Consider the following 23,135-nt stretch of genomic DNA (forward strand, 5'->3'; position numbering starts at 1 on the left):
AAGGATGATTTTCTCTGTCGAAAAAGTTAACTAGTATTTATAAAAAAACCGATGTAAGCGCATAAATTTCAATTGATGATTACATACTTGACATATTTCGTCAAATTTCCAACGACCTCGGTTCTCGTTTTGATCATCTGATGAAACGCAATCAATCACGCCAGTGTTTTGATGATAATTTTTAAGGTTATGGGGGACTTACCAAGATCAACTCCGAGTCTTCGTTTATCTCACCCTTCCATTCGTACACCGAAGTCACTTGAGGAATGATGTTAACACATGCAGCGAGTTTATTCTTGACAATCCCACTGAAACACACAGAATCATTATCTACCGTTAATTAGTGAATTAGCATGTTTACATACTGTGCTAATTTCTTAGCGACTTCGTTGTTGGGGACTGTCACAAATGCCGTTGAATAGATACCAGATAATGAACTCATTGCTTTCTGTGTTTGTACTCCCAGATTACGAATGAATAACAAAGTCATCAATGACAACAGGAATTCCTTCCCCAGCATTGATGCTATTTGTTTGTTGTCTGACGAGTACGGCGTCCATTTGCAATAAAAACGGCGGGAGAACGGGTGTTGTTAACAGCGACACACAGCGGCGTAAAGGGGATGGAAAAAAAAAGGAAACTCTTCGGATTATAGGGGAGATTTGCTAACGTTTATGGGGGCTAACTGGGAGGCTTTTGATTGTAGGAGGCCGAGGAGCCGAGAAAATCGCGAAAAACAAAAAAATCGATTCTAAAATATTCCCGTAGCCCGAGAAAAATCGCAACAAGCGATTCGTAGCGCAAGAAAAATCGTGCCTTACCAACAGGCACGTTCACTCCCGTAGTTCAGCCGCCACCGCTAGTAAATTTTGCGGTTGTAGCCGCTCCATAAGCGTCACCAATCTCCCTTATAATCTTCGCTTCGACTTTGGAAATGGGACATCTAACCCTCTTTCATTAATTCCTCCAAAACAATTAATTACTAATCAATCAGCGATCTGGAAACCACTTTTCTCGTGCTCGGATAACTGGCTAATAAATCAATATACCAACAACAGATGTTAACTTCACGCAGTGTTCCCATTGGAGGCGGGAAAGATAAATGCAACGCGAGGAACGATTCAATAATTATATTAATTTTATCGTCTCTAATAAATTAAATAGATTATTCTTTTCTTTTCACGACAGAAGGGAAAAATTTATGCCACAATGTACCCCATAAGTCAATCCTTTTTTTTTATTTCCTGTCTAATTTTTAAAACCCTAATCACGACGTCAAGCCAAAGTCGATTCGACTGCAGCTGACACTGAGGCCGTCGGTGTTGGGTATCTCAGGGTGCTAAGAAAAACCGTTCCCGAAAGGCGTCCACATTTCGCCAAGGAATGTACCGGGGAACATGAATTGCCAGAGGTGATGGCATTGAAACGATTACTTGAGGTCTCACCTCCCTACCGCTTCGCATTTATGTTTCTCTGATCTTTGGTTAGCCAATGTGGATGACTTTACGTCTTTTGATGGGCAGGTGAAGAAACTTGGTGAGTGTCAACAATATACACATATATGTGGGGCGTAAAAAGAATCGACTGAACACCTCGAGGCGTCGCAATACATACCGTGGTCCTTCGAATGCTTCGGTTGCTATGGCCGTCGTCTAAACAGGGTGAGATTCATATTGGGTGAGTAAAGCCGCCACAAGGACTCCGCATACCACGAATTTGTGACCAGGGGATCATACATGTCCAGAAACTGCTGGCGATTGTCAATAGAATCAGCTGATGCTGGTGTATTTATCTAGAATCAGCAATTTTGAACATAAATTTTCAAAATGTCCTCCATTTTCACATTTAATATTAAAGAAATCCAAAATTGGATGAATTTTATCGCAAGGACTTACTAGGTCAACCTACCGCGTAGACGAACACCACCCCCAAATGGAGGCCCACTTTTTGATTGTATATTACGCCAAAGAATATCAAAATATGAATATTTATGTTTAATAACTGTTATTTTTTATCTTTGATTGATGCCCATGTTCAAGGGGACGCTATCCCTCCTCCGCCTCCTCCTTCACTCCCCCCCCCCCCCATTTTCTCAAGGAGAGCGCCAGCTGGTGGCCATGCATGGCGAAATTCCCTAGATCATTACCAAAAACCATTCTAGGGTTTTCTTAAAATTCTACATTTTTTCAGAAAGATAATTCCAAAAAAAAATCTAAATAGCCCTCAAAAGCAATACTACATTATTTTATTTAGTCCATAATGAATGACTAATGAATTTGCTTATGCTAAAGCTTAGATTACTGCATCGAGTTTAATTTTAATTTTCCAAAAAAATAAGCGTTTACTTACTGATCGGTTCTATCGAGCGTTGATCTACCATTTGGTTCACCCCATATCACAATAATTGAAGCTTTGTACAAGTTTATTGCTCCTCACTTTGTTTATACCCGAGAATCCTGGAGATCTCCAACACGACACAAATAGCATCGTGGTTTGATTGACGTTCATCAACCACGTGCATTCAAAAGCGGACTTGTTCTTATTAGGCTAATATAATGCTGCAGAAGATGATAACACAGTTGTGCGAATGAATTCGGTCGACAGAAATGCCTCATCGGCACACGTCGTCGTTGGATCAGGAGATTATGATGTCAGTGGAAGGAGATGGCACAGCTCTTGGTGGCCTGTTCTCCTGTTACTTGCGCGCCCTCCTTATACGGTTGTAGCTAAACTGCTGCGATCTCTCGGCGGCGTCCCCTTCCACCACGTTCAACGACCGCCCCCACCACTCTATGTAACCCCTTTATCATTGGTCTTTATTTCACTCCAGTTTGTGGAAGCTCTCGGCATGGAATGAAATGTCCTATTATCTTTTTCAGTTCAGTAAATAAGGCAACTACGACTGTAATATCATTTTATTTTTGCAGAGGTGAAGACATGCGAGTGAAATTTAACGGTATTTGCACTTAGACTTTTATATTTTTCAAAGATGTGAAAGCGCAGTCGTTTTGTCATGGCAAGCGCGCGCCGAATGCGCGAGTCATCTGCGGATCGTCGACGATGTACCAGGAACACATAATAATCAATTGGTAATTGCCAGTAAAACTTAAATTCTGATTACTAGATTCAAGGGTTAATGAACACGAGTTCAAGCATTCCCTTGGGATTATCGTAACAGTTCACTAGGATGGGATCATTTATTTGTTACTTTCAGGGCTAGTCCTGGTTGGAGAGTTGTCGAAGTATGAGAGCATTAGAGAGAGACATACTCGTCAGCTGTGTTGAAAGAATAATATGAGAACTTGAGTGATAGATTAAAATTCTCGTCTACGTCTTCAGTGAACGTAAAAGTAATGTAATATTTATTTTGGAGACTTTAGAATTCATGAATATTTACAAAGGCTTTTGTGCCTCATGAATGTCATCAGATGCATAATCGTAATCATTATTTGGGTCTTTACTTACAGCTCGAAATGTTTCTAGCGACAGAACACAGAAAGGTCCAGCTATGATCTCCAGAGGTTTCTGAGCGTTCATAATACCTATTGTTACCATCTTATTTGTTCTGAGGGCACTAGATTCGTGAGTCCCAATATATTGTTCCCAATTACAGTGGTAAAACGCATCACTTATCTGTATTCCCTGATAAAATAACTACTTATTATAAGCAGTCAATTGAAGGTCATTCAGGGGATGACAGAAATTGTTGAAATGTTATTCAGGAAAATTCTTTGCTTCATAAATTCTTGTCACTTAATCAACTTAATCAATCGATGAGAACAATTCTCACCATTTCGCGAATTCTTGTTGCAAAATAACAGTAGAAAAATAGTTCAAAATTGATACCACTCCAATATTCAGCTGTACTCAACAGCTTCATTATGCATTCCACGCTGGACTAATCATGACATGAAATTCATTAATTTTATTTCCAGAATTTCCATGGTGCTTTTCTACATGGAAAAGATCCTCTTTGTCAATGTCAAATGACGACGAATTATCGCATGTAATACCACAAGAGCTCCGAAATTATCGGATATTTCCCGATAGGTTCGTTGCAAACAAATGAACGTGTCAAGTTTTCCAGTTTAAAAATCACGAGCGCGAAGCGCGAGTGATTTTTCTGGAAAACTTGACGAGCTTATTTGTTTGCAGGGAACCTTGAGGGAAATATCAGATAATTTCGAAGTTCGAGTGGTATTCGGGGGATTATTTTTTGCATCCAAATCTTGGCCGATAGAATTGCACCATGAGACATAATTTTCAACGAATTGCCATTTAATCTGTCAGATACAATTGAGGGTTACTTCAACATTTGTTTTTTTTTATATATATCAACATGCAAAATTTCCAGTGTAATTTTCAAGAATATCCGCTGAAATACCGTGTTGACTATACAAAATAACGTCGAATGGTGCAATCCTATTGGCCAAGATTTGGATGGGAAAAATAATCATTAAAATTTGTCTTGAGACTTGTTCAATGCGTATGTGCCAATGAAAAGGATCTTCTCCGCATAGATTCTTCATTTACATTTATTTCAGTAGTGGATGCCTCTAGAGAGACTAAACAGAGATTGATAATTGTGTCTAGACACTGCACCAACATAGGAAAACTTGTGATAGTTGTTGTCCTCGCAAATACTCTGTTGCACAGGAAATGTTATTGCCATTGTAAGAAAAATTTGACAAAAATTTTATACTCACTCCAATATTTGATTATGGTGTTGCACACAGTGTTTTAATTTATTGTCAAATGCATTCTCCTTCCGTGCTATCTCTCTGGTGGAATAAAATTAGGTCAGGTTGTGTTCATTACCAAACTCATGTTCATTTACCTCGAACTAATTCTGTCTTCTGATATGGACAATGTTTCACTGAGGTACTCCAAATGAATGCAAGAGTATATTATAAATGTGATACTCAATATGTTGTATGCCCCAATACCTATGCCCGCCCCAATACCACCAACGAATTGAAATGTAAAATAGATTATATAAATGGAGAGACTTTTCATTTTCCAAGGAAAACATCCTGGGTAAGGCAAATGTCTGTCGAATGTAGAATTCATACTTCTCTCACCATACAAATCATTGTATAGATCATAAATAATTGGATTCATACACCATTGCACTACGCCGAATACACACACTAACAACCAGAGATTTACGAACATTGTCGAGCTTTTCTGAAACTTTTCCATTTTCATTCTATAGCGATCTTTATCTGGGGAAAGACCATCAGTTACGTTATTATGGACGAGAGAAAAGTCTTATTTTGAATTAAAATCGACGAAAAAACTGGTGTTGCAAAAAATTACCTCACAATTTCATGATTTAGCACATCTAATTATCTCAATTTTAATCATTTGGTACTCTAACTACTATTAATACACGAAACTTGAACCGTTAATTTTTTGCAATGAGATATTTAGAAATGTTTAACGTTGAGAGTTCACAGCAATGTATTTTATTTAATTTTACCTTTATCAGTCCTATCGATCTTTTGACCCATTGCGTGACACAATTCGACACTAATGATAAGTTGTTCAATTTCAGCATGATGCGTCAGGCAATACGTCCACTTAACGAACCCGAGTAAATGAAAAAGGAGTGGATTGAATCGTGCTGCAAAGCTTGGCAGGTCATAACTATTTTGCACGTCAATTGCTTCTGAAACAATGAGTAAAAAAGTCGCAGTAAGTAGAGACGTAGTGATACAGGTGTCGATTATTCTAGTTGTCCATGAAGAATGTGTATTTTTAAAAATTTTCAAATGGCTCAGAGCTACGAAAACGTAAGAGGCGAATACATTGAAACTTGGTATAATTTTTTCAGGATTCATGTCACTTTGCCCTCAAGGTAGGGGCTTCACTCTAGTAACTTCAGAGTACAGAAGTGGGGAGAATCATGAAAGACACGCCTCGTAGTCTATCCTAGCTCTTTGATCAGTACTTACCTTTGAATACAATTACGCTTGACATGCGAAATTACATATTAAGTATTTCAAAATGTCGTCATCTATCAACTCCATAAATGATTAGGAGTAATTGAGAGGAATTATGCTTTCCACGAGGGGATGTTTCACCTATTGATGCAATTTTGCAATCGATAACATATTCCCTGTGTCTGTTGATTTCATATTTCCGTTCTATGCTAATGCGGCATTTGTCCTTCAAGACTTGGATAGAAGATGTTTCATGGGAAAATGGAAGATAATACACTGGACTGGATAACACTGGACAAGGGAATCAAAAGCTAAAAGTTTGAGGAGTTGTCTGACACACGTAAACCAGACTGGATGAATCATCTGTAGATCGTCCGGGTAGAATTAGAGATCAATTAAAAGACAGAAGGCAACGACAATGGATACAGCGTGAGTTTCTGCATATATTCTTAATAAAAATTCATCAGTTCTACATTTACGAATATTTACGTACACATTTACATTAATTATCTTCTTGGAGTTGTCGAAGTATAAGAGCATTTGACACAGACAGTCCCACAAGCTTTTGTAAACGAAATTTCTTCATTATTCTAATCAATATATTACACATATTTATCCATATGAAAGGTATTAATATATAAATGCACTCACAGCTTTGAAAGTTGGTAAACACAGAATATAAAAACCACCACCGGTTATAAGAATTGGACGTTGGGCACGCATGATACTGAATTGAATGATAGTAGTGATGGTGGAAATTGTTCTTTTGCTCTCAATATCCATCGAATATGCCACATAGGACTGCTCCCATTTGCTAGCATAAACTGCTTGACCTACGTCCATTCCCTAAAAATGTAGAAGACATTGAGTATAACTAGATCTGGATCTGCTTTAAGGAATCGGCAGTGTAGTGGGACTAACCAATTGTCCAATTTTAGAAGCAATATAACAATACAGAAATAGTTCAGCTACGATACTACTCCAGTATTCGACCATCATAATTGTCTTCATTATAGGTTCAATGCTCCCCTGTAGGAATTTCACTCAAATTTAGGAAAATTTCAAGGAGAGGAATCTTTGCTGAATATAATCGGATTCAGTAAACATTTGTCTAATTAATGGTGAATTGGGATTAACATGTATTCACAGCAAATACATTAGTAATGAATAAATTGAAAAATATCTAATTGATATTTCATACGTTGAATTGAATCGTTGAGGCCTCAAAAGATATCAAACAAAGAGCAGTAATAGTCCCTATGCATTGAACAAACATTGGCCCTGTTGTAAATTTCTCCAGTTTAATAATAAATCTGAAAACAAAGTTTGAATAAATAACTGTCAATTTTAACGAATGATTGTATAATATTAATTTTACATTAGAATTTCACTGTGATGTTCTACACAATTTTTTAATTTTTTCTCCAATTCATAAATCTGAATCTTATTATACACGCATTTTCTCTCTATACTTTTATCGGTTAACGTATCCTTTAAGTATTCTAATTGAACGCAAATATACATCATGAACGTTAAAGTTAATACATCGAAGACAGCGACTCCCACTGTGGATCCAATTCCACCCCATAACTGGAAAACAAAGCTCGTAATATATCGTGAAATGCTGTTGATTTCCCACAGGAATAATCCCGGATAAGGCAAACGTCTCATTGCATTTGATTGAATGATTTTCCCGTCATAATATTGCTCATAAAAATCATAAATCACTGGGTTTGTACACCACTGGATTACTCCACCAATTGCTACGCAAAACCATGCGTTCATAAATAGCGTTGAATTTTTTTGACACGTGAGTAATTTTAGTTTATACCTTTGAAGTTCTGAAAGAGAATATTATTTAGTATTCGGTAGAGTCGAGCAATATAAAGTTGGTCAGTTGATTGCTGAATTTATTCGTTCAGAAGGCAAATTAGACGTAATATATGCTATTTATTTTGGATGGTTGATATCATAAATACCGATATCCTGTAGATTAATCTTCATAGACAAATTATGACACCTCTCCATGCACTCGACCAATTCTACAATATCCCTATGATGAAGTATGCAATAACTCCACTTAAAAAATCCCAGGCAATGTAAAAATAGTGGATTAATGTGAGCAGCAAAACTGGATAAATCGTAGCAATTTCCTACATCCAAAAACTCAGAACTAATCAACAGGACATTGAAGAACATTAAATATGCAACCAATAGAAAATCAAATATTCTTCTAACTGGTGAAATATCATTTTTTCTCCACACTTTCAGATGCCCGAGTACTGAGAAAACTCCACTAACGAAATCTTCAAACCTGGGTAGATCCGAAAACTCCATTCTCGTCAGTCTGAAAAAAAAGAGGAAGTCATGCGCGATGTACAGTTAGTCACAGCCACGAGTATCAGGAGTAAACCCCCCACGTCACGTCACGTTCATATACTACCTTGGAGCACCATCTTAATAAAACAAGTGCGAGTATGTACTTGCAGTACAGGTCTGATCATCTTCCTATCTCGCATATTCCCCTTGTGCATGTACAACCGACAATTACGTGCGTTACGTCATACAGACGGGCATTCACGTATATATGAGGATTGCGTGCATTGTGGTAAGGGTCAAAGACCGAAAACTTAAAATTCTCGTTTATTCAGCTTTTTTAGCATTTTTTTTCTTCTCACTCTCAATTTGCAAGTTATATTGAGACAGATCTATTGTGTAGTTAGGGCTTTGATGTCTTACCTCTTGAATAACGACTTCACTATTAAATCGACTTTGACTTCCTAGTAATATCAACTATCTTTGAAGTTCGTATTTTTCCTTTTGTTAAATAATTGCTTTCCTTTTAATCAACCGATCTGTTTGATCAAGGAATTTTCTGCAGAATTGTTCTTGAAAATTCATACTTAAACCTGCTTTACTATCATTCGTTACAATTTCAATTACTAGTAAAGGTGGGATGATAAGAGATATTCCCCACTCTGACTCGATTGATGTCCACGTAGTAATTACGATCTATTTCTATTCTACTCCTAGCAATTCACTTGCAATCGATGAAACCCCCACTTTCCCCAAAGCAGAGTTTTCGCAGTAGGAAATCCTTCTAACTAGCGCATCCCGGTAGTTCCCCTGTCTTGGCCATCATCACCGGAGTTAGTGAATCATACCAACGCTGATTTTACCCCGTGATTTGGACTCTGTTGCAGTATCGAAATAGATTCAAGTGGGCGCGGTTTTGGGACGTGTCGAATCAAAGTGCTCTTGTATTTCCCTGCCCTATCCCCACATCACACCGCGGTCTTCCTGTGGACCCGTTGGAGACCTCCACTTTGGTGATAGTTCCCTGCCGCCAACGTTGTCCAACGCGTTGCCAAAATTCGGCGATGATTGATGGCTATTACTCCAGTGGCCACCCCATCCCATTTATCTCGGGTATCGTACTGTATTTTCATTCTTTGTATCCAGGATTGTTCTCTATCATATGTTTGCAGTTATCAGCACACCAGCTTTCAACAAGTTCAAAAGTTCAGAGAGGAGGAGAGTAGCAGGAGCGTAGATATCGACACGGTGACCCTGGGTAAGAAATATTTTCATTTATTCACTTTGTTTTTATTTTATTAAAGCGAGAAAATTCCCTCAACGTCATCTAATTTATTTATTTTAAAATATTGTTCTGAACATTTGAAAAATTGCAAATATTTTGACCAATACTTATTGTCTCCTGTCAATGTAACACTTGTGGTTTCTTGGTTTTACAGAAATGGCAAATTGATCAATCGAAACCATCATCTGACTCGCCGCTGCGTAGGACTCAAAAATAGAGTAGAGGGGGATTCGCTGATTGGTAAAAGTGATTCGCACCTGACGGAGGAGGTTGCAAATTTTGCAGGTGAGCTTGCATCTGTCTGGTGAGCATGGTGCTGGTACAGGGGACTGCCTCTTCGCTGCTCTGTTCGCCGTTGCCACAGCAACATACATCGCTCTTTATTAACAACAATTAACATTCATACATTGTTTATTCGGACCGTTACTTTTCGCTATAATCGGCTATAATTTTAATTAAAATCACGGTAGTAAGTGTGCCGACTTTGGTATGGGGTACACATTGGGCAATTGAATTCGTGGCGCAGTTAGTGCTTCATCAGGATATCATATTGAATAAACAGTGGATTTTCCAATCGTGGGTGTTAGCTAAGGTCATTTTGCGAGGATTCATTAAGGAATAGCTATTAGAGTTGCATATGTGGATTCGAATAAACTTTTTGAATTTTCGGAAAACCGATCAGCCAATTCATATTGACAAATTTGAAGCCACGATGTTGCTTAATAATTATATTAATTATCTCGATATCTTCATCAAGTTATCCTCTGCCCTGAATATTATTAATGAGCAATTAACAGTACGGCGCCGGGGTTATGATGAAACCACTTAAACTTGTTATTCCAATCAACTCCTGCAAATCGCATCTGTTGCCAACAAACGGCCGGCCGTTGACGTACGCCTTGATCAGGAGAGTAGCTCGATACCCAGATACTCAGGCGTCTCTCTTTTTTTTTTAGCTAGTGCTCCAACATGACCTTCGCAGTTTGCCGATAAAAGACCGCGAATCGCAGTGCTGAACTATCTCTTTCAGTATCATGAGTTCCTAGCACAGAGATTTACCAGTCTCCGGTTATGTTTGATGCACCATTATGCCTTTGATTACGGTAGGTTAGTTGCATCGGTAACGTCACAGTCCAGGTCTTGTTTCTTCGTTTGCACGACGTCATAGAATTGAATACGCGGGGCGATGACGTACGTGCGAATTTCAGCGTATTTTACTCTGCCAACGGGGAAGGTCTGGCGATATTTTGCAGATACGTGGAAATCATTATTTGAGACCGTTCTACAATGTTAGCTCATCTTATCGTGAGGTGAAATTACTGGGTCTGTGGTAAGTTAAATCATCTTCAGATGAAATATTTGATGGACCCAGGGGATGAAGAATTTTGCAATAGTGTATTTTGTGAATAATGAGAATGGAGTTTTAGAAGGATATCTTGACTCATTACTCGACACCAGTGGCAGTGGTTCACCTAGGGCGTACAGGAATTGAACACCAGATAAACTGGTTCTTCTGAAGATGGTTGGTAAAGTCGAGAACGGGGATACTTTTATAGTGGGGTAGTAGAAGTATGAAGAAGCTCCCTGTTCGCTCCCTCGTTCTATAGTATCGAATCAGATAGTGAAAAATAAATTGTCAGTTATAAGTATGTTTTGTTTTTCGAATTTATTTACAAGATTAGCAATATAAACAATCATCTTGCTAATATTACCAAGTCGGCAGTGATGGAATAATCTGGTTGTTATAGACATTAATATCAAATTTATGGTTAATTCCTTTGGTTTTTGATGGGGAAATGGAACAACATTCATCGAAGATTGATAAATTTACGAGGGAGGAGTTGTGCTATCGGCTCGGAGTTGCGATGGAGCTGCTTCACTGTAAGCGATATCGAAGACACTTTTTTTCTCCAGAAGTTGCTGATGACGGAGACGGCTGCCGGTGGATATCGGTAGGACAATACCAGAGTCCGTATCATTATCAACACATCTGGTCCCCGTAGAACAACTTCCAGGTGGATCCGCGAAATGTTGGGGTGACAGTTGAGGGGAGGAGTGAGGAACTGGTGGAGGGTGAAGGTAAAAAGGGGGGATTTTTTCGTATTTGTACTCTGAATGTTGAATTAGATTGTGGTACTTTGTCGAAGTTGAAGGCACTGGCGGTTTCTCCGGTGCAAAAATTTCGATTTTAGGTTCTTCCCTGTTTCCACCTTCTGCTCGTCGAAGTCTTCTTCCTTGACGAATTATCGCCTTCAGTTGCTCTGATTCAACGTTTTTAGAGGGTTTAACTTTTCGCCGGGGACGGGGTGTTATTTCGGGGGTTCTCAAGTCGAAATTCTTTCGATCTTGGGGACTCATTTTTAACCACCTTTGGCGAGTGCTTTTGCGCAGCCATTTCGGAGGTTCCTCCTGATTTTCACCGTCTCTCCGTTCATGCATTTCTTTGTACCACGCCATATAACGAGACTGCGCTTCCGGTGTGTCTTCTTTCCAGTATTTGGCATGTGGAGAGTTAGATGACATTACGTCATTGACGACTTTGGAAGCATTAGAGGGAGGATCTCCAGGTATAATTTTCGTATTTTGGTGGAATTTTTCGTCTTTGGCGGCTTCAGTGGTTTGCTCGGGCGAGTTCTTTAATTGGCTGGGGATAGTCGAAGCTCCATCAGGAGTCTTTAACGAGGTAATTTCATCTTCTGTGGATTTTTCCGCACGTTCGATATTCTCGCTTGGAACTATCGGCTGTTCATTGTTTGTCGTTGGTGACGACTCTGTCGTTACCGTTATAACTTGGTCTAGTTGAAAAATAGGATTTATTTTATCACAATTTCCTGGCAACTGTCTTGATGAATCCGGGGACGATTCCATCACATTTGCGCCTTCATCTTTTTCTAATTCAGTGGAGGATGATAATTTTTTTATGGCTTGTAATTTTAAAAGAGTAGGGCGAATTTTTTTCCCGTTTTTCGGAGGATCTGGAGTTTTTGCTGGAGTTGTGTATTCTTTAGTCTTTATTATTCGTATCGGTTTAATTGTTTTGTCTATTTTCAATTTTTCCGGTTGTATTCCTTTATCGCGCTCTGGTTTTCTCGAAATTGTTTGACGATCGTTAGTAATTCGAGAGTTGGGTTCCAACGGTGCCAATTTTTCAGGTTCTTGACGTTTTGGTTTTTTCAGTTTAGATGTCTTAAGTTCTTCAGGAGGTATTTTTTTAAGCTTTTTCTCTTTTGCCGAAGAAATTTTTGAATCTTCGCATTCTTTTTCAGGACTTTTTATTCTAGTTGGTCTCCCTTTTCGCGGTACGTTTCTGGAGTCTTCGTCAATTTTTTTCAAATACCCACCAGGGACAGACTTAATCATTTTATGGACAGTGTCAATAGTCTTTTGTATATTTAAAGGTTTCATTTGTTCTCTACTAGTTGTGACCTCCGCTCTATCTGCAAGAAGGTCACATGTTGAGCCATCATCATGGGGTAATATTGCTTGAAGAGGTTTAGCAATTAATTCTACCTGACTTTGTTTAGCTTCCTCCGTTAGATTATGACCACCAGATGAGGTAGATTCATCTGCAATTTTTACAGGTGGATCTTCCTGTTCAGGAATAACATCAAATTCTTTTTTTGCAACGTGAATTTCCTCTTTTCTTTCCTGTACTGTCTCTCCAGTGTGTTCCATCTTGCCCGCAATGATATTATCAGTACGAACTTCTTCTGGTTTCAATCTTTTGAGTCCTTCACTCGATTCGCCCTTTTTTATTTCAGAAGAAACGGGTTCAGTCACTCGGCTTTCATCCATGGAGTCCATATCGTCTGGTGGAACCATTTTCTTCTGTCGAGGAGTTCCATATGGCTGAGCGATCAACGTCGTTCCCGCGGAGGACTGACTAGATATGTCGCTATCTTCTTCAAGTCTCTTCAATGATAATTCTGGTAAGTATGGGAGCCCTTTTGATATTGGAATTTCGACCTGACCTTCTTTTCCTTTCTCATCTAACGTTGAGCTCTCATCAATATTTTTTGATATTCGATTTATATTCAGCTCCGGAATCAATCGCCCGGGTGATTCTGGCATTAGCGTATCTGTTTTAGCATTTTCTGGTGTAGAAACAGAAGCATCTTGCAATTCAGTCTTACGATTTCTCTCTTCCGATTGGGAATCGATAGATGAAGTGGAAATATCGCCACTCGGTAAATCGATATGTAAATCTGCAATTTGCGGCTTCGATTCTTCTAACGGTGGATCTATTGGTAGTTTTTCTTCACTCGTAGACATTGATGTACCTTCTGATTTCGAAAGTTGATGCTCTTCCCCTTTTTCTTCCTCTCGTTTTAACATTGAAGGCTCGGTTGAAACTTCAGGGTTCGGTGCTTCAGCATTTAAACCAGGAAGGAGTATATCTGAAGGTTTTGATGTCAATGAAACCTCTGACGTAACAGGCGCATCTTCTACAGCTTTTTCGTCGCTCTTCTCTGATTTGTCGATATAATTATCTTCTGTAGGGGATTTTCGTTTGGGAGAGTTGAGAAATGATGTTTCTCTCGATATAATCACATTTTTGGACGACTGACTCTCGTCTGATTTTATCGAAACTGTTTCTAAATTTTCACTTTTCAACGATTCTAGGCCGTCGTTAGTGGGTGTCAAATCCTCGACAAGTTTTGGTGGTTCAGGAACAAAGTCATGAAGTTGTCTCTCGCTCTTAGGAGATGGAAAGGAGGTCACAGTTAGACCAACAGGTGGTGTCGGTTCTACTCGTTGTTGTAGCGTCAGACTTCCTCCTGGAGGTGGAGAAGCAATTCCCAAAGTACTCACAGGCGGATCACTTGGGGATACAGTAGATTGTCCTTTTGAAATAGGATCACCATTCGGAAAATCGGGTAGTTTGTCACTCTCCTCTGTCAATCTCTGTATCTCAGGACCAGTGAACTTACTCGTCTTACTTTCTACTGTCGAAACCTCCTCTTCGATTGTTGTATGACATGTATCCATTGAGTCTTCAACAATAGGTTCGAGAGTTTGTGCAATATCAGAATTACCATTTTTACCTGGTATTTGTATAATACCTACTGTTTCCTCGAGACTAATTTTCTGTTCAAACTGTTCTGGAGTTTGTAATTCTGATATTTTTGGATCCAGTTTCGCACTATCAACAGTTTCTCCAGTCGTGGTCATCGTGGGTATGGCCTCTGCAATGACTTCCTGCTGCTTAATATTTCCTTCACTTAATTGTGACGATTCATCTTGAAGCATTACCCTTGAAATATTTTCAACACTTTCAGCAACAATTGGTGTCCTTTCCGTTACATCAGAATCGTGAATTTTCATGTCTTCCATATCATCCGTCCTCTCCGTCTCTTCTGGGAGGTGACGTACATGTGAAACCTCTCCTTTCAAAACATTACCAACGTCATCCTTTCGATCATCTGTATTTCTTGTCGCTGTTTTAATTTTACCTGAAACAACGATTGTTGCTTGTTCTATAATTCCGTCCACTGTTGTTCTAATGCTTTGAACAGATGGTGTTGTAAGTGATCGTGCACTGGGAGATTTTACAACCGATTCTAATCCTTTCCCAGGACTTGTGTTGGACGAGGACGTTCTGATCCCCTCGGAGCTTTCTTTTTCAGTATTTCCATCCGGAGCCTGTGGATTTGTGGGAACAAGGGCTTCATCAGGTGAATGATCTGGCAGACTGCTGCTCTTTCTATCTAGTTGTAATTTTCCTGGTCTTTCATCTCCGGTATTCCATGGTTCAGAATGTGTACTGTCCTCCTCAGACTTTTCATCTGCGATTCTCACGCGTTTCCTGATTGACCTCTTCTTCATAGCGCTGCGAACCTTGATAGGGCTTTTAGCTCTATTTACCATGATCTCCTCGCTGTTTATCTGTGACTGGGTTCCATCTGTTTTAGTGGAGACGATGTTCGTGGGTTTTACTAGCAGTGATTCACCTTCTGCACTAGACTGTTCCTTCTGAGCTGATGTAGTTGATTCCACATCGGAACTACTTGTCACTCGTGGTTTACTGGAGCCTTCGGTTTTCATCGTTGCTTCATCTGCGGTAACATTGGGAGTCTTATCTGTCTTTGGGGATTCAGTAATTTTATATTCACGGATACTAGATGCTGAAGGGTCCCCGTCCTGGGGATATGCTTCGATCTTCGATTGTAAAATTTCTTTTAATGCTTCGGGGTTCTCTGGTGCAGATATTGTAGTATCTGAAGGTATTAAGGACTTGTTTCCTTGGATGATTGCACCAGTGGAGGCTTCAAGGACTGCTTCACTTCCTTTGGTATTAGCTGATTCATCAGAAGATAGTCTATAATCGTATTCACTGCTTGATTTTGTTATGGCACGTTCTTCCTCGGATTTGGTCAATTTTTCGGTCATCGACTTCATAACTCCTTTTATATCTATTTTCCCCTGTCTTTTTAGTTTAGCGTGCTTTACTTTGCCGACTGCGAGTTTCAATTTTTGACTTTCTCGTGATTTTGCAGGAGTCTTTGATTTCTTAAGAGAGTTATCAGCTGATTCTTTGCTCTCCGAGCTCACTGTGCTGAGAGGCAGTACTTTTCGTAGTTTTGCTTTCTGCTTGAATTTATCAGCAACTAATTGATCGGGAATTTTGCGGTGTTGTTTAGTCATAGATTGAATAGCTTCTAAAAGAATTTTTCTGTCCGATTTAGACTCGATTTTTTTAGATTTTAATTCTCCTTGATGAGCGGTAGATTGGGATGTCTCACATTTTGATTGAACTTGAGATTGCTTTTCGTTTTCACCTGAGTCTTCCCCACTGGAAGTTTTTCGGCCAGTTAATTTCGACAATTTCCTGCTGAGCGAATTCATTTCTTTTTCCAGGATACGGAAACTAGGTCCCGATGCTGTATCGCTCCTTGATTTAGTAGTCTTCTTTCTCTTTTCCATTCTCTGTTTGTCTTGTCTGCTTCCTTTCCTGTGAGTTATTCCGGTTCTTTTCATTGAAGATGAATCATCTATTTTTGAGATCTCCTCCTCTTCTCGAGACTCGTATTGTGAATTTGAACTGTCGAGGGCCTTTATGAAATTGGCGGATGTCTCCGTATTTTCATCCAATGAATCTGAAATCTCTCGTAAAACTTCAGGCTCAATTGAACTCATTCGGCTGTCTTTAATATCTCTGATTTTCCTGCGAGACACAGTCGCACGTTTTCCGGATGAGTGACGCTCTTCTTCGACGATTGGCGACTTTATCCATAAAGTCCGGATGCGCTTGGGTTCCTCGTCATAGCGTTTGAGAAATTTCATTTTTTTACGAATTCTAGATTCTTCTTCAGATTCATTATCACTTCTACTTCTAGTTTGGTGTTCAGTCTGTGTCGCAGTCGTTTTATCGGTTTGAGTCCCCGCAGCTACTTGTCCAGGAAGACTCTGAGTCTCCAAGTAACTCGCTTGATCTACACCACTGGCACCAACTCGGCCATCTCGTTCCAGCAAAAGTCGTGTTAATAAAATATTTTGCGTCGCCAATTCAAGATCGTGCCTTGTGTAGTTCTGAAAACTCGTAGAACTTGTCTCCTTCGGTTTCTCCAGGGGCTGCTTTTCCATGGGAATTAAAAGTGCTGCATCGGTCAGAATATCTTGATGTTCACGTACCTCTGATCTTCCCGGTTTTTCATAGATCCCGTGATCAATTATCAATCTTTGAACGTCTGGTCCAAGTTGTTCGAAATGGTGATGATGACCTCCGTCTAGTTTCTCGGGAATCACTAATATTTCTCGGTGCTGATGTTGCTGTTGCATTGACAGCTCACGTTGTCTCTGATGGGACTCCATACTTTGTTGCTCAAAATCTTCTTGAAGGCCATCTTGATATTCCTTACCAGCTGCTCGTAATTTCTGGTCTTCGATGAATCGCCGAAGGAGAATATCTTTACCATCAAATTTGTGACCACTGGCTTGATCAATAATGATTTCTGGAGCCCTGTGCATCGCTGCTAGAGTCTCTTCCATTCCATCTCGAGTCACAAGTCTCATCACTTCTGCATTTCCTTCTCGATAAAAATGATGTTCTCGTCTTGTTGCCATTGGCCCATGCTGTTGTCGCCCTAGATCTGATCCTCTTTCAAATTCAGGTTTGCGTAAGGAGTCGATGTCCGTTCCTTCATATTCTCTGGCACGTGCGATGTTCTCCAGGTACATTCGATGCTCTTCTTGTTGTCTAGTGGGGTACAACGGATCATTCATTGGAATCGGAATGTGAGGATCCGCTCTGAGAGACACAGCTTTGCGAGGCCAGCGATAGTTGGAATCGGGGAGACGTACTACATCGCCAGGTAGAGAGGCTAATCCATATTGCTTCGTATTTCGACGATTGAACTGCCAGTGCGATGCCATTGGGTCTGCACTCCAGGCTTGTTTCTTCTCAGACCAGTTGGGATCTAATTAAATTGAAAAATATTATGCATGTGGATAAAAGCAAAAGTTATGACAGCAATAATTTCACGAAAGAGTTTAGGGATCCCTGAGTATACCTTGCATCATCATTGGATACTTCCGATGAATATGTCTCTTAGGTCTCCCATCAGAACGGGCCACTAATGTTTCCGACGAATGTATTCGGCGTTTTCTTGGTGCCATGTAAAATGGACACCCGGGGCAGATACAGCAAAGTATGAACGCGATGATAGCCGCTAATATAAGCAGACCCAGGAGAATAAGGAGCCAGAAGAGCAGTTTATTCTCAGCTTTGTAGACTGTCTGAATTGAATTCCTAATATGTATCCTTTATTGACCTTAATCAAAATCTTCATGCTGTCATCCCTATAATTACTTACGACTTCCTCATTATATCCAGATGGGATGGTGCTAGTGGTATTAATGGAAGTATCACCGTTTTTAGGGTCGACATTTGGAGGAGGCATTTCTCCATCAACAACACCAACTCCATTAGCGGCGAGAGCTGCTCTAATTTTATCGATGTCGACTAGTGAAGTACCTCCGGTCGATTCTACCCGAGCTACGACGATACTTCTAATCTCAGGGGAATTCAAATCATCAGGTAAAACCTTAACGTATTTCGGTGCTGATATGAGTGAGGGAATAATAAATGTTTCCGGGCTGTTAGGATAGGGCTTTTTTTACTGTATGGCATGCATGTGTGATGAAATTTGTTGTATGAATTTATTCACCGCTTCACACCATCAGTGCTTGGTAATGTTGTCTCAAGTCCGTTGACTGTGCTGCCCGGAACATATGGACGAATTTCCTTCACCATAATGTGACCACCAGTGATAGTGGCCAATGTCTGCGCTGTCTTTACAGGATCTGGATTCTCTCCCGCCACCACAAACATCACAATTCGTGCAAAGGTCGAGGGACTTTGTAGAATATTTATTTGAGTTGTGCTGGACAAATGTGGAACTCCTGATGAAAAATATAATCAGCTCTGTTATTAGTTATTTTGTGGACGGACGGAAAAATATTCAATCTACCTAAATCGTAAGCTCGGGCTGTGAGAGTGAAGCGCACATTTTTGTCTGTATCTTGACGTTTGTGACGGATGAGTTTTTCTGTTGTATTTTCCAGATTTGAGGGTTTTTCCTGGGGAATTAGGGAGGGAGTTGAGCGAATATTGGAGATGTTTGATTTTTCAAGACTTCTGTTAATTGGGAAAATAGTTTTCTTGGATTCTGCTGCCTCAGTTCGGTAAGGATTATGACGGGTAATTTTAGCTTTCGTCATCTGCTTTCTCAGAAAAATTTCACCAGTCACTTCATCGAGAATAAAAAAATTGTCGTAGTTTCCGTGAATTAATTCATATCGAACTTCGTTATTGGGAGGTTCTGCATCAGCATCTGTTGCCTGTTGATTTAAGAAATTGAATATTAATCAATTGAGCCAGTATTGACATAAACATTTTGATATACCTAGATTCATCATTACAAAAGGTAGAATAAAATTGTACTTTGATAATTGCGGGGGTAGTGAAGTTTGTCAACTCTCCATTGATAAAAAAATCGTAGCTGTCTTTTTCAAATATTGGCGGATTGTCGTTGACATCGAGTAGAGTGATGATGAAGGGAACACAGCCCCTGAGACCCTTTCCATCCTCATCACGAGCTTCTACAGTCAGTTGAAGCTCTGAAGTAATTTCTCGATCAAGAATTCGATTGGCACCTACTGCTACAGAAATAAATCCTGTATCAGGATTGATGACAAATGCTTCACTCCCAGGGCCGATAATTTGAGTGTACTGAATCCTCCCGAACGACCCACTATCCTTGTCCGTTGCATGAACTTGCACTACACGCGCTCCTGCAGTGACGTTTTCTGATAATGTCACTTTATATATTGCCTCCTCGAACTCTGGAGGATTATCATTCACGTCCCGAAGAAATATCGTAACTGGCACTGAGGCAGAGAGATTTGTCGCAGGGCCAACCTCTTGAGCAACTATCTGAATAAATTTTAAACCACAAACTTATTTTTTAAATATTTTTTAACAACATTATCTCAACTTCTTGTTTTCGTGGAGACATGAATTGATTGAAAGAGCAGAGATTGATAATTTTACCTTGAACTGAAGACTCTTATGGACTTCATAATCGATTAACGTATTATCTCTCACGCTGAGAATAAAATTAGCAGATCTCTCCGCCACAGTTGGACTAATTTCAAACGTACTGTTGTTATTTTCCAGTTTTAATGTAAATACACCAGCTTTGCCAATATCTTCGTCTTTAACTCGCGTTGAGTACAACTCATTGAAGATTACTAGAGAACCAGGTTCGGGATTTTCGTCCATCCAGGCGATGTAACTGAGATTAAAATAAATATTATTACCATCCCATAAAAAATTATGTGTAAGGGAGGTAGATTCACTGAACTACTGCTAAATAGGAATATTAACGACTACTTGCAATAAACTATTGTTAGGCCCAATACCCACTGGTCATTTTCAAAATATGGTGGACTATTTCCAGGCTCTCCAAGTAGCAATCCAACTTCTACAACCGTAGCTTGTGCTGGTGGCTCAAGTGGCGATCGTCTAATTTCCTCAGCAACTACACTCAGAACAACGGGCGCTCCAACATGAGTTATTTGCGTCAACTCCTCTAACGATTTTGCAAGAATAATTTCACCTGTCGGAGAAATATATATTACCGATTCCATATGTCGAGAAAGATTTCGCAACGTAAGTGTAATTGAATATTCATCAATTTTCCAGGTGACATATAAAAATTACACTCGTCAGATAATTTTTACCGCACTTGCTGTGTAATGTGCTCTGTTTTGTCAGATATTTCTGATTTCAAATGCATTGGAAATGATGTAATGAAATTCTTACGAACCAGTAGATTCTGAAATATTGAAAAACGGTGTAAAGGGGTTCCCCTCGGAGACCAGTCCATATGTCACTTCTCTTGGCACGCCTTTATCACCATCCTCTGCGTGAACCCTCAGGATCACGTCACCCTATTATTAATTAAATTATCATTGTACCGAAAATAGACTATTGATGGCTTTACTTACAGGTTGAATGGTGTTATTGAGCTTAGTTAGTGGTGGAGCATGAGTGAACACGGGGGGAACGTCTTGGACATCTTGTACTATCACGACAAGATGTAAACCAGCGATGTTCCTGGTGTCTTTCTTGGGTTCCGTATAAGGATCCTGCGATATAAATTATTGTATTTAATTTTCATTCGGTAACAAGGAGCGAGCGAACGAGGGAACATTTTTAATGAAATTTTTATTCCGTAATGAGTGATTCAAAAGACATTAATTTTAAAAACGTCTTCCGGGGTCATGACATTAGTTCACGCCTTAATGATATATTGAACCATACCGTGGCATAGATTGTCAGTGTGTACATCGATTGTGTCTCAAAATCCAGTTCCCCAATGAGGGTGATGACTCCTCGAGTTTGAGTCGGAGTTTGTCGTTGTCGTATCGTAAATAATTCTTTTGGTTGCTAAATGATAAGTTAATAGATTAATTCCCTTTCACATTAGTAAAGAGGTGAAAATTAATTACCCATAATTCTATATACACAGGTTTCCCGCTCCACTGATTAGCCTGGACCACTATATAATCGAGTTCCTTTCCGGGCTTTGCGTCCTGGGGAGGAACCGTGCCATTAAACGGGGAATAAAATAATCAAGGGGACGTTGTACTACCTCAGGGACCATGATGATGGCTGGAATGTGTGGAAATATCTTGTCACGCTGGGTGGTTGCATTTGTGACGGAAATGGTAGCCTGCATGGAATTTGAGTCACCCTTTGAATCCTTCACACGTACGGCAAAATCGTGGAGACGTCCTGCCATTAGACGTTTCGTCAAGATGACATTGGCTTGACAGATTTTGTTGTACAGGGTGCAGGGTAGATTTTCTATTCGTACTACGGGACTGACAGTAGCTAGAAAATTGCACAATTTAGAATTTGCAAAAGTTTTCTTAACTTATTTTCTGTGCGATCAAACGGGTGCGAGTTTATGGCATTCGATACCTGCAATATTGAAAACGAGTGGAAAATCAGCGTCTTGATCGGTGGCGCGTAATCGAAAAATCACCGAATCAATTTCTGCATCGGCTGGAACCAGTACCATTCCCATATCCGTTGAAGTGTCGAACCTTGGCCGTGCACTTCTGGTCATCCCCAGCACAAAGTTCAGGTAGATCCATACCTTCACCCATTTCCCTGAGGGCATTCTGCCAATAAAAGTGGTCTTTCAATCGATTTCTCCACTGATTTATTATTTATGTCGTTTGGTGGTCAATGCCTCCAATGGCGTGATAGAGTAAACAGCGATTGGTTAATTTTTTATTCCTCCGCGAAATGACGAAGCACTTTTCCCCTCCGAATGAATAAAATCAGTATTACGGGGGACAACTCTATGGCTGATATGTGTTAAATTACTTTCTGTATTAGAAGTGCTTGTTAGACACATTATAACAATGAAAAACCAATTTATTATTGCCATTGCCTCGGTTCTGTGAGGGTTGTTCTGTTCATAAATTAACATGACGCCCCCGAAGGAGTATTCTGCATAATGTGTTTCATATTTGAAATAAAACTATGGATTTTTCTTATTCATTGTTTAGAACCTTTCGCTATGACTAAAGAATCATAAAAACTGTAAGAAAAAGAAGGAAATGGCACTTCCGGGGAAATTCCTAATGGGGTGATATAACATAAATAACCGTATCTTGAAATTCATCTATCACAAGTCGGTTTCTATTCGAAAACAAAAAAAAAGTCAACGTTGAAACACAAATTATTGCTCCATTTCTCTTCAGCGTGCTGAAAGAAGACATGGAAAATAGAACTGGTAATTTTTGTCACCAATGATTTTGCAAGCCGATAATATCCTTAATATCGATTTTATAATCACGAAATGGGGTCGCTACTATTCATTATCCAAGTGTATGTTGCCTCCCGTATGTGAGACTTATCTTTTTCCTGTCATGAGAAATTACCTCACATTACACACCTATAATTACCATTTGTACACGTTAAATTGTAAATCAACGCTATTGTCTCATTAGATTATCATATTCATAGTATGATTTTTTTTTACATTCACAACGTTCATGCAGTAGGAAGC

General features: G+C 39.5%; 4 protein-coding genes across 9 annotated transcripts; 1 reads left to right on the forward strand and 3 right to left on the reverse strand.

Moving 5' to 3' along the window:
• Nucleotides 1-87: 87 nt before the first annotated feature.
• LOC135161262 (odorant receptor 13a-like) lies at nucleotides 88-5,968 on the reverse strand. Of its 3 annotated transcripts, XM_064118691.1 has the most exons (11): nucleotides 5,483-5,968; nucleotides 5,082-5,225; nucleotides 4,838-4,946; nucleotides 4,707-4,781; nucleotides 4,534-4,645; nucleotides 3,791-3,898; nucleotides 3,466-3,642; nucleotides 2,350-3,276; nucleotides 1,615-1,792; nucleotides 203-308; nucleotides 88-137 (listed from the first exon to the last, which is right to left on the reverse strand). In XM_064118691.1, exons 1-8 carry the CDS (start codon nucleotides 5,841-5,843, stop codon nucleotides 3,217-3,219), a joined length of 1,146 nt encoding a protein of 381 aa, XP_063974761.1. In that variant the 5' UTR covers nucleotides 5,844-5,968; the 3' UTR covers nucleotides 88-137; nucleotides 203-308; nucleotides 1,615-1,792; nucleotides 2,350-3,216. The 3 variants fall into 3 exon arrangements, with proteins under 3 accessions (XP_063974761.1, XP_063974759.1, XP_063974760.1); XM_064118689.1 differs by having other exon boundaries at nucleotides 4,838-5,225; nucleotides 5,483-5,966; XM_064118690.1 differs by lacking the exon at nucleotides 3,791-3,898 and having other exon boundaries at nucleotides 4,838-5,225; nucleotides 5,483-5,967.
• Nucleotides 3,460-20,422, forward strand: LOC135161269 (uncharacterized). 2 transcript variants are annotated; one of them, XM_064118703.1, is made up of 13 exons: nucleotides 3,460-3,582; nucleotides 5,558-5,697; nucleotides 6,179-6,374; nucleotides 8,217-8,420; nucleotides 9,149-9,374; nucleotides 9,434-9,519; nucleotides 9,701-9,831; nucleotides 10,503-11,068; nucleotides 11,461-11,625; nucleotides 18,425-18,583; nucleotides 18,847-19,023; nucleotides 19,111-19,230; nucleotides 20,225-20,422. In XM_064118703.1, exons 4-6 carry the CDS (start codon nucleotides 8,313-8,315, stop codon nucleotides 9,496-9,498), a joined length of 399 nt encoding a protein of 132 aa, XP_063974773.1. In that variant the 5' UTR covers nucleotides 3,460-3,582; nucleotides 5,558-5,697; nucleotides 6,179-6,374; nucleotides 8,217-8,312; the 3' UTR covers nucleotides 9,499-9,519; nucleotides 9,701-9,831; nucleotides 10,503-11,068; nucleotides 11,461-11,625; nucleotides 18,425-18,583; nucleotides 18,847-19,023; nucleotides 19,111-19,230; nucleotides 20,225-20,422. The 2 variants fall into 2 exon arrangements, with proteins under 2 accessions (XP_063974773.1, XP_063974774.1); XM_064118704.1 differs by lacking the exons at nucleotides 10,503-11,068; nucleotides 11,461-11,625; nucleotides 18,425-18,583; ... (1 more) ...; nucleotides 19,111-19,230; nucleotides 20,225-20,422 and adding an exon at nucleotides 13,308-13,445.
• On the reverse strand, nucleotides 6,368-9,159 carry LOC135161261 (odorant receptor 45b-like). Of its 3 annotated transcripts, XM_064118687.1 has the most exons (8): nucleotides 8,685-8,700; nucleotides 8,184-8,292; nucleotides 7,925-8,098; nucleotides 7,324-7,786; nucleotides 7,147-7,258; nucleotides 6,867-6,974; nucleotides 6,597-6,791; nucleotides 6,368-6,507 (listed from the first exon to the last, which is right to left on the reverse strand). In XM_064118687.1, the coding sequence occupies exons 3-8, from the start codon at nucleotides 7,971-7,973 to the stop codon at nucleotides 6,448-6,450; spliced, it is 987 nt and encodes a 328-aa protein (XP_063974757.1). In that variant the 5' UTR covers nucleotides 7,974-8,098; nucleotides 8,184-8,292; nucleotides 8,685-8,700; the 3' UTR covers nucleotides 6,368-6,447. The 3 variants fall into 3 exon arrangements, with proteins under 3 accessions (XP_063974757.1, XP_063974756.1, XP_063974758.1); XM_064118686.1 differs by having other exon boundaries at nucleotides 7,925-8,292; nucleotides 8,685-9,159; XM_064118688.1 differs by lacking the exon at nucleotides 8,685-8,700 and having other exon boundaries at nucleotides 8,184-8,307.
• Nucleotides 11,084-22,561, reverse strand: Cad86c (Cadherin 86C). The gene is made up of 14 exons (XM_064118712.1): nucleotides 22,037-22,561; nucleotides 21,705-21,946; nucleotides 21,562-21,645; nucleotides 21,374-21,499; nucleotides 21,058-21,198; nucleotides 20,877-21,000; nucleotides 20,474-20,666; nucleotides 20,099-20,342; nucleotides 19,490-19,981; nucleotides 19,017-19,386; nucleotides 18,714-18,948; nucleotides 18,360-18,555; nucleotides 18,057-18,282; nucleotides 11,084-17,963 (listed from the first exon to the last, which is right to left on the reverse strand). Exons 1-14 carry the CDS (start codon nucleotides 22,236-22,238, stop codon nucleotides 11,374-11,376), a joined length of 9,465 nt encoding a protein of 3,154 aa, XP_063974782.1. The 5' UTR covers nucleotides 22,239-22,561; the 3' UTR covers nucleotides 11,084-11,373.
• Between the last annotated feature and the right edge of the window lie 574 nt (nucleotides 22,562-23,135).

Source organism: Diachasmimorpha longicaudata, chromosome 4 (genome assembly GCF_034640455.1).
Source record: "Diachasmimorpha longicaudata isolate KC_UGA_2023 chromosome 4, iyDiaLong2, whole genome shotgun sequence".
Classification (NCBI taxonomy): Eukaryota; Metazoa; Arthropoda; class Insecta; order Hymenoptera; family Braconidae; genus Diachasmimorpha; species Diachasmimorpha longicaudata.

What these genes read in the sequence shown, in the direction of transcription:
- LOC135161262 (XM_064118689.1), bottom strand. Translation starts at nt 5,843, where the DNA reads ATGAATCCTGAAAAAATTATACCAAGTTTCAATGTATTCGCCTCTTAC. An exon ending in GATCGATAGGACTGATAAAG is followed by an intron (nt 5,226 to 5,482) that starts GTAAAATTAAAT and finishes GTCTTTCCCCAG; the next exon opens with ATAAAGATCGCTATAGAATG. An exon ending in CAACAAGAATTCGCGAAATG is followed by an intron (nt 3,643 to 3,790) that starts GTGAGAATTGTT and finishes TTATTTTATCAG; the next exon opens with GGAATACAGATAAGTGATGC.
- LOC135161261 (XM_064118686.1), bottom strand. Translation starts at nt 8,282, where the DNA reads ATGGAGTTTTCGGATCTACCCAGGTTTGAAGATTTCGTTAGTGGAGTT. An exon ending in CCTCAACGATTCAATTCAAC is followed by an intron (nt 6,975 to 7,146) that starts GTATGAAATATC and finishes AAATTCCTACAG; the next exon opens with GGGAGCATTGAACCTATAAT. An exon ending in GTTTACCAACTTTCAAAGCT is followed by an intron (nt 6,508 to 6,596) that starts GTGAGTGCATTT and finishes CGTTTACAAAAG; the next exon opens with CTTGTGGGACTGTCTGTGTC.
- LOC135161269 (XM_064118703.1), top strand. Translation starts at nt 8,313, where the DNA reads ATGCGCGATGTACAGTTAGTCACAGCCACGAGTATCAGGAGTAAACCC. An exon ending in TCTTAATAAAACAAGTGCGA is followed by an intron (nt 8,421 to 9,148) that starts GTATGTACTTGC and finishes ACTCTGTTGCAG; the next exon opens with TATCGAAATAGATTCAAGTG. An exon ending in CCCCATCCCATTTATCTCGG is followed by an intron (nt 9,375 to 9,433) that starts GTATCGTACTGT and finishes ATATGTTTGCAG; the next exon opens with TTATCAGCACACCAGCTTTC.
- Cad86c (XM_064118712.1), bottom strand. Translation starts at nt 22,238, where the DNA reads ATGCCCTCAGGGAAATGGGTGAAGGTATGGATCTACCTGAACTTTGTG. An exon ending in CTGTGTATATAGAATTATGG is followed by an intron (nt 21,500 to 21,561) that starts GTAATTAATTTT and finishes CTTATCATTTAG; the next exon opens with CAACCAAAAGAATTATTTAC. An exon ending in CACTGACAATCTATGCCACG is followed by an intron (nt 21,199 to 21,373) that starts GTATGGTTCAAT and finishes TTTATATCGCAG; the next exon opens with GATCCTTATACGGAACCCAA.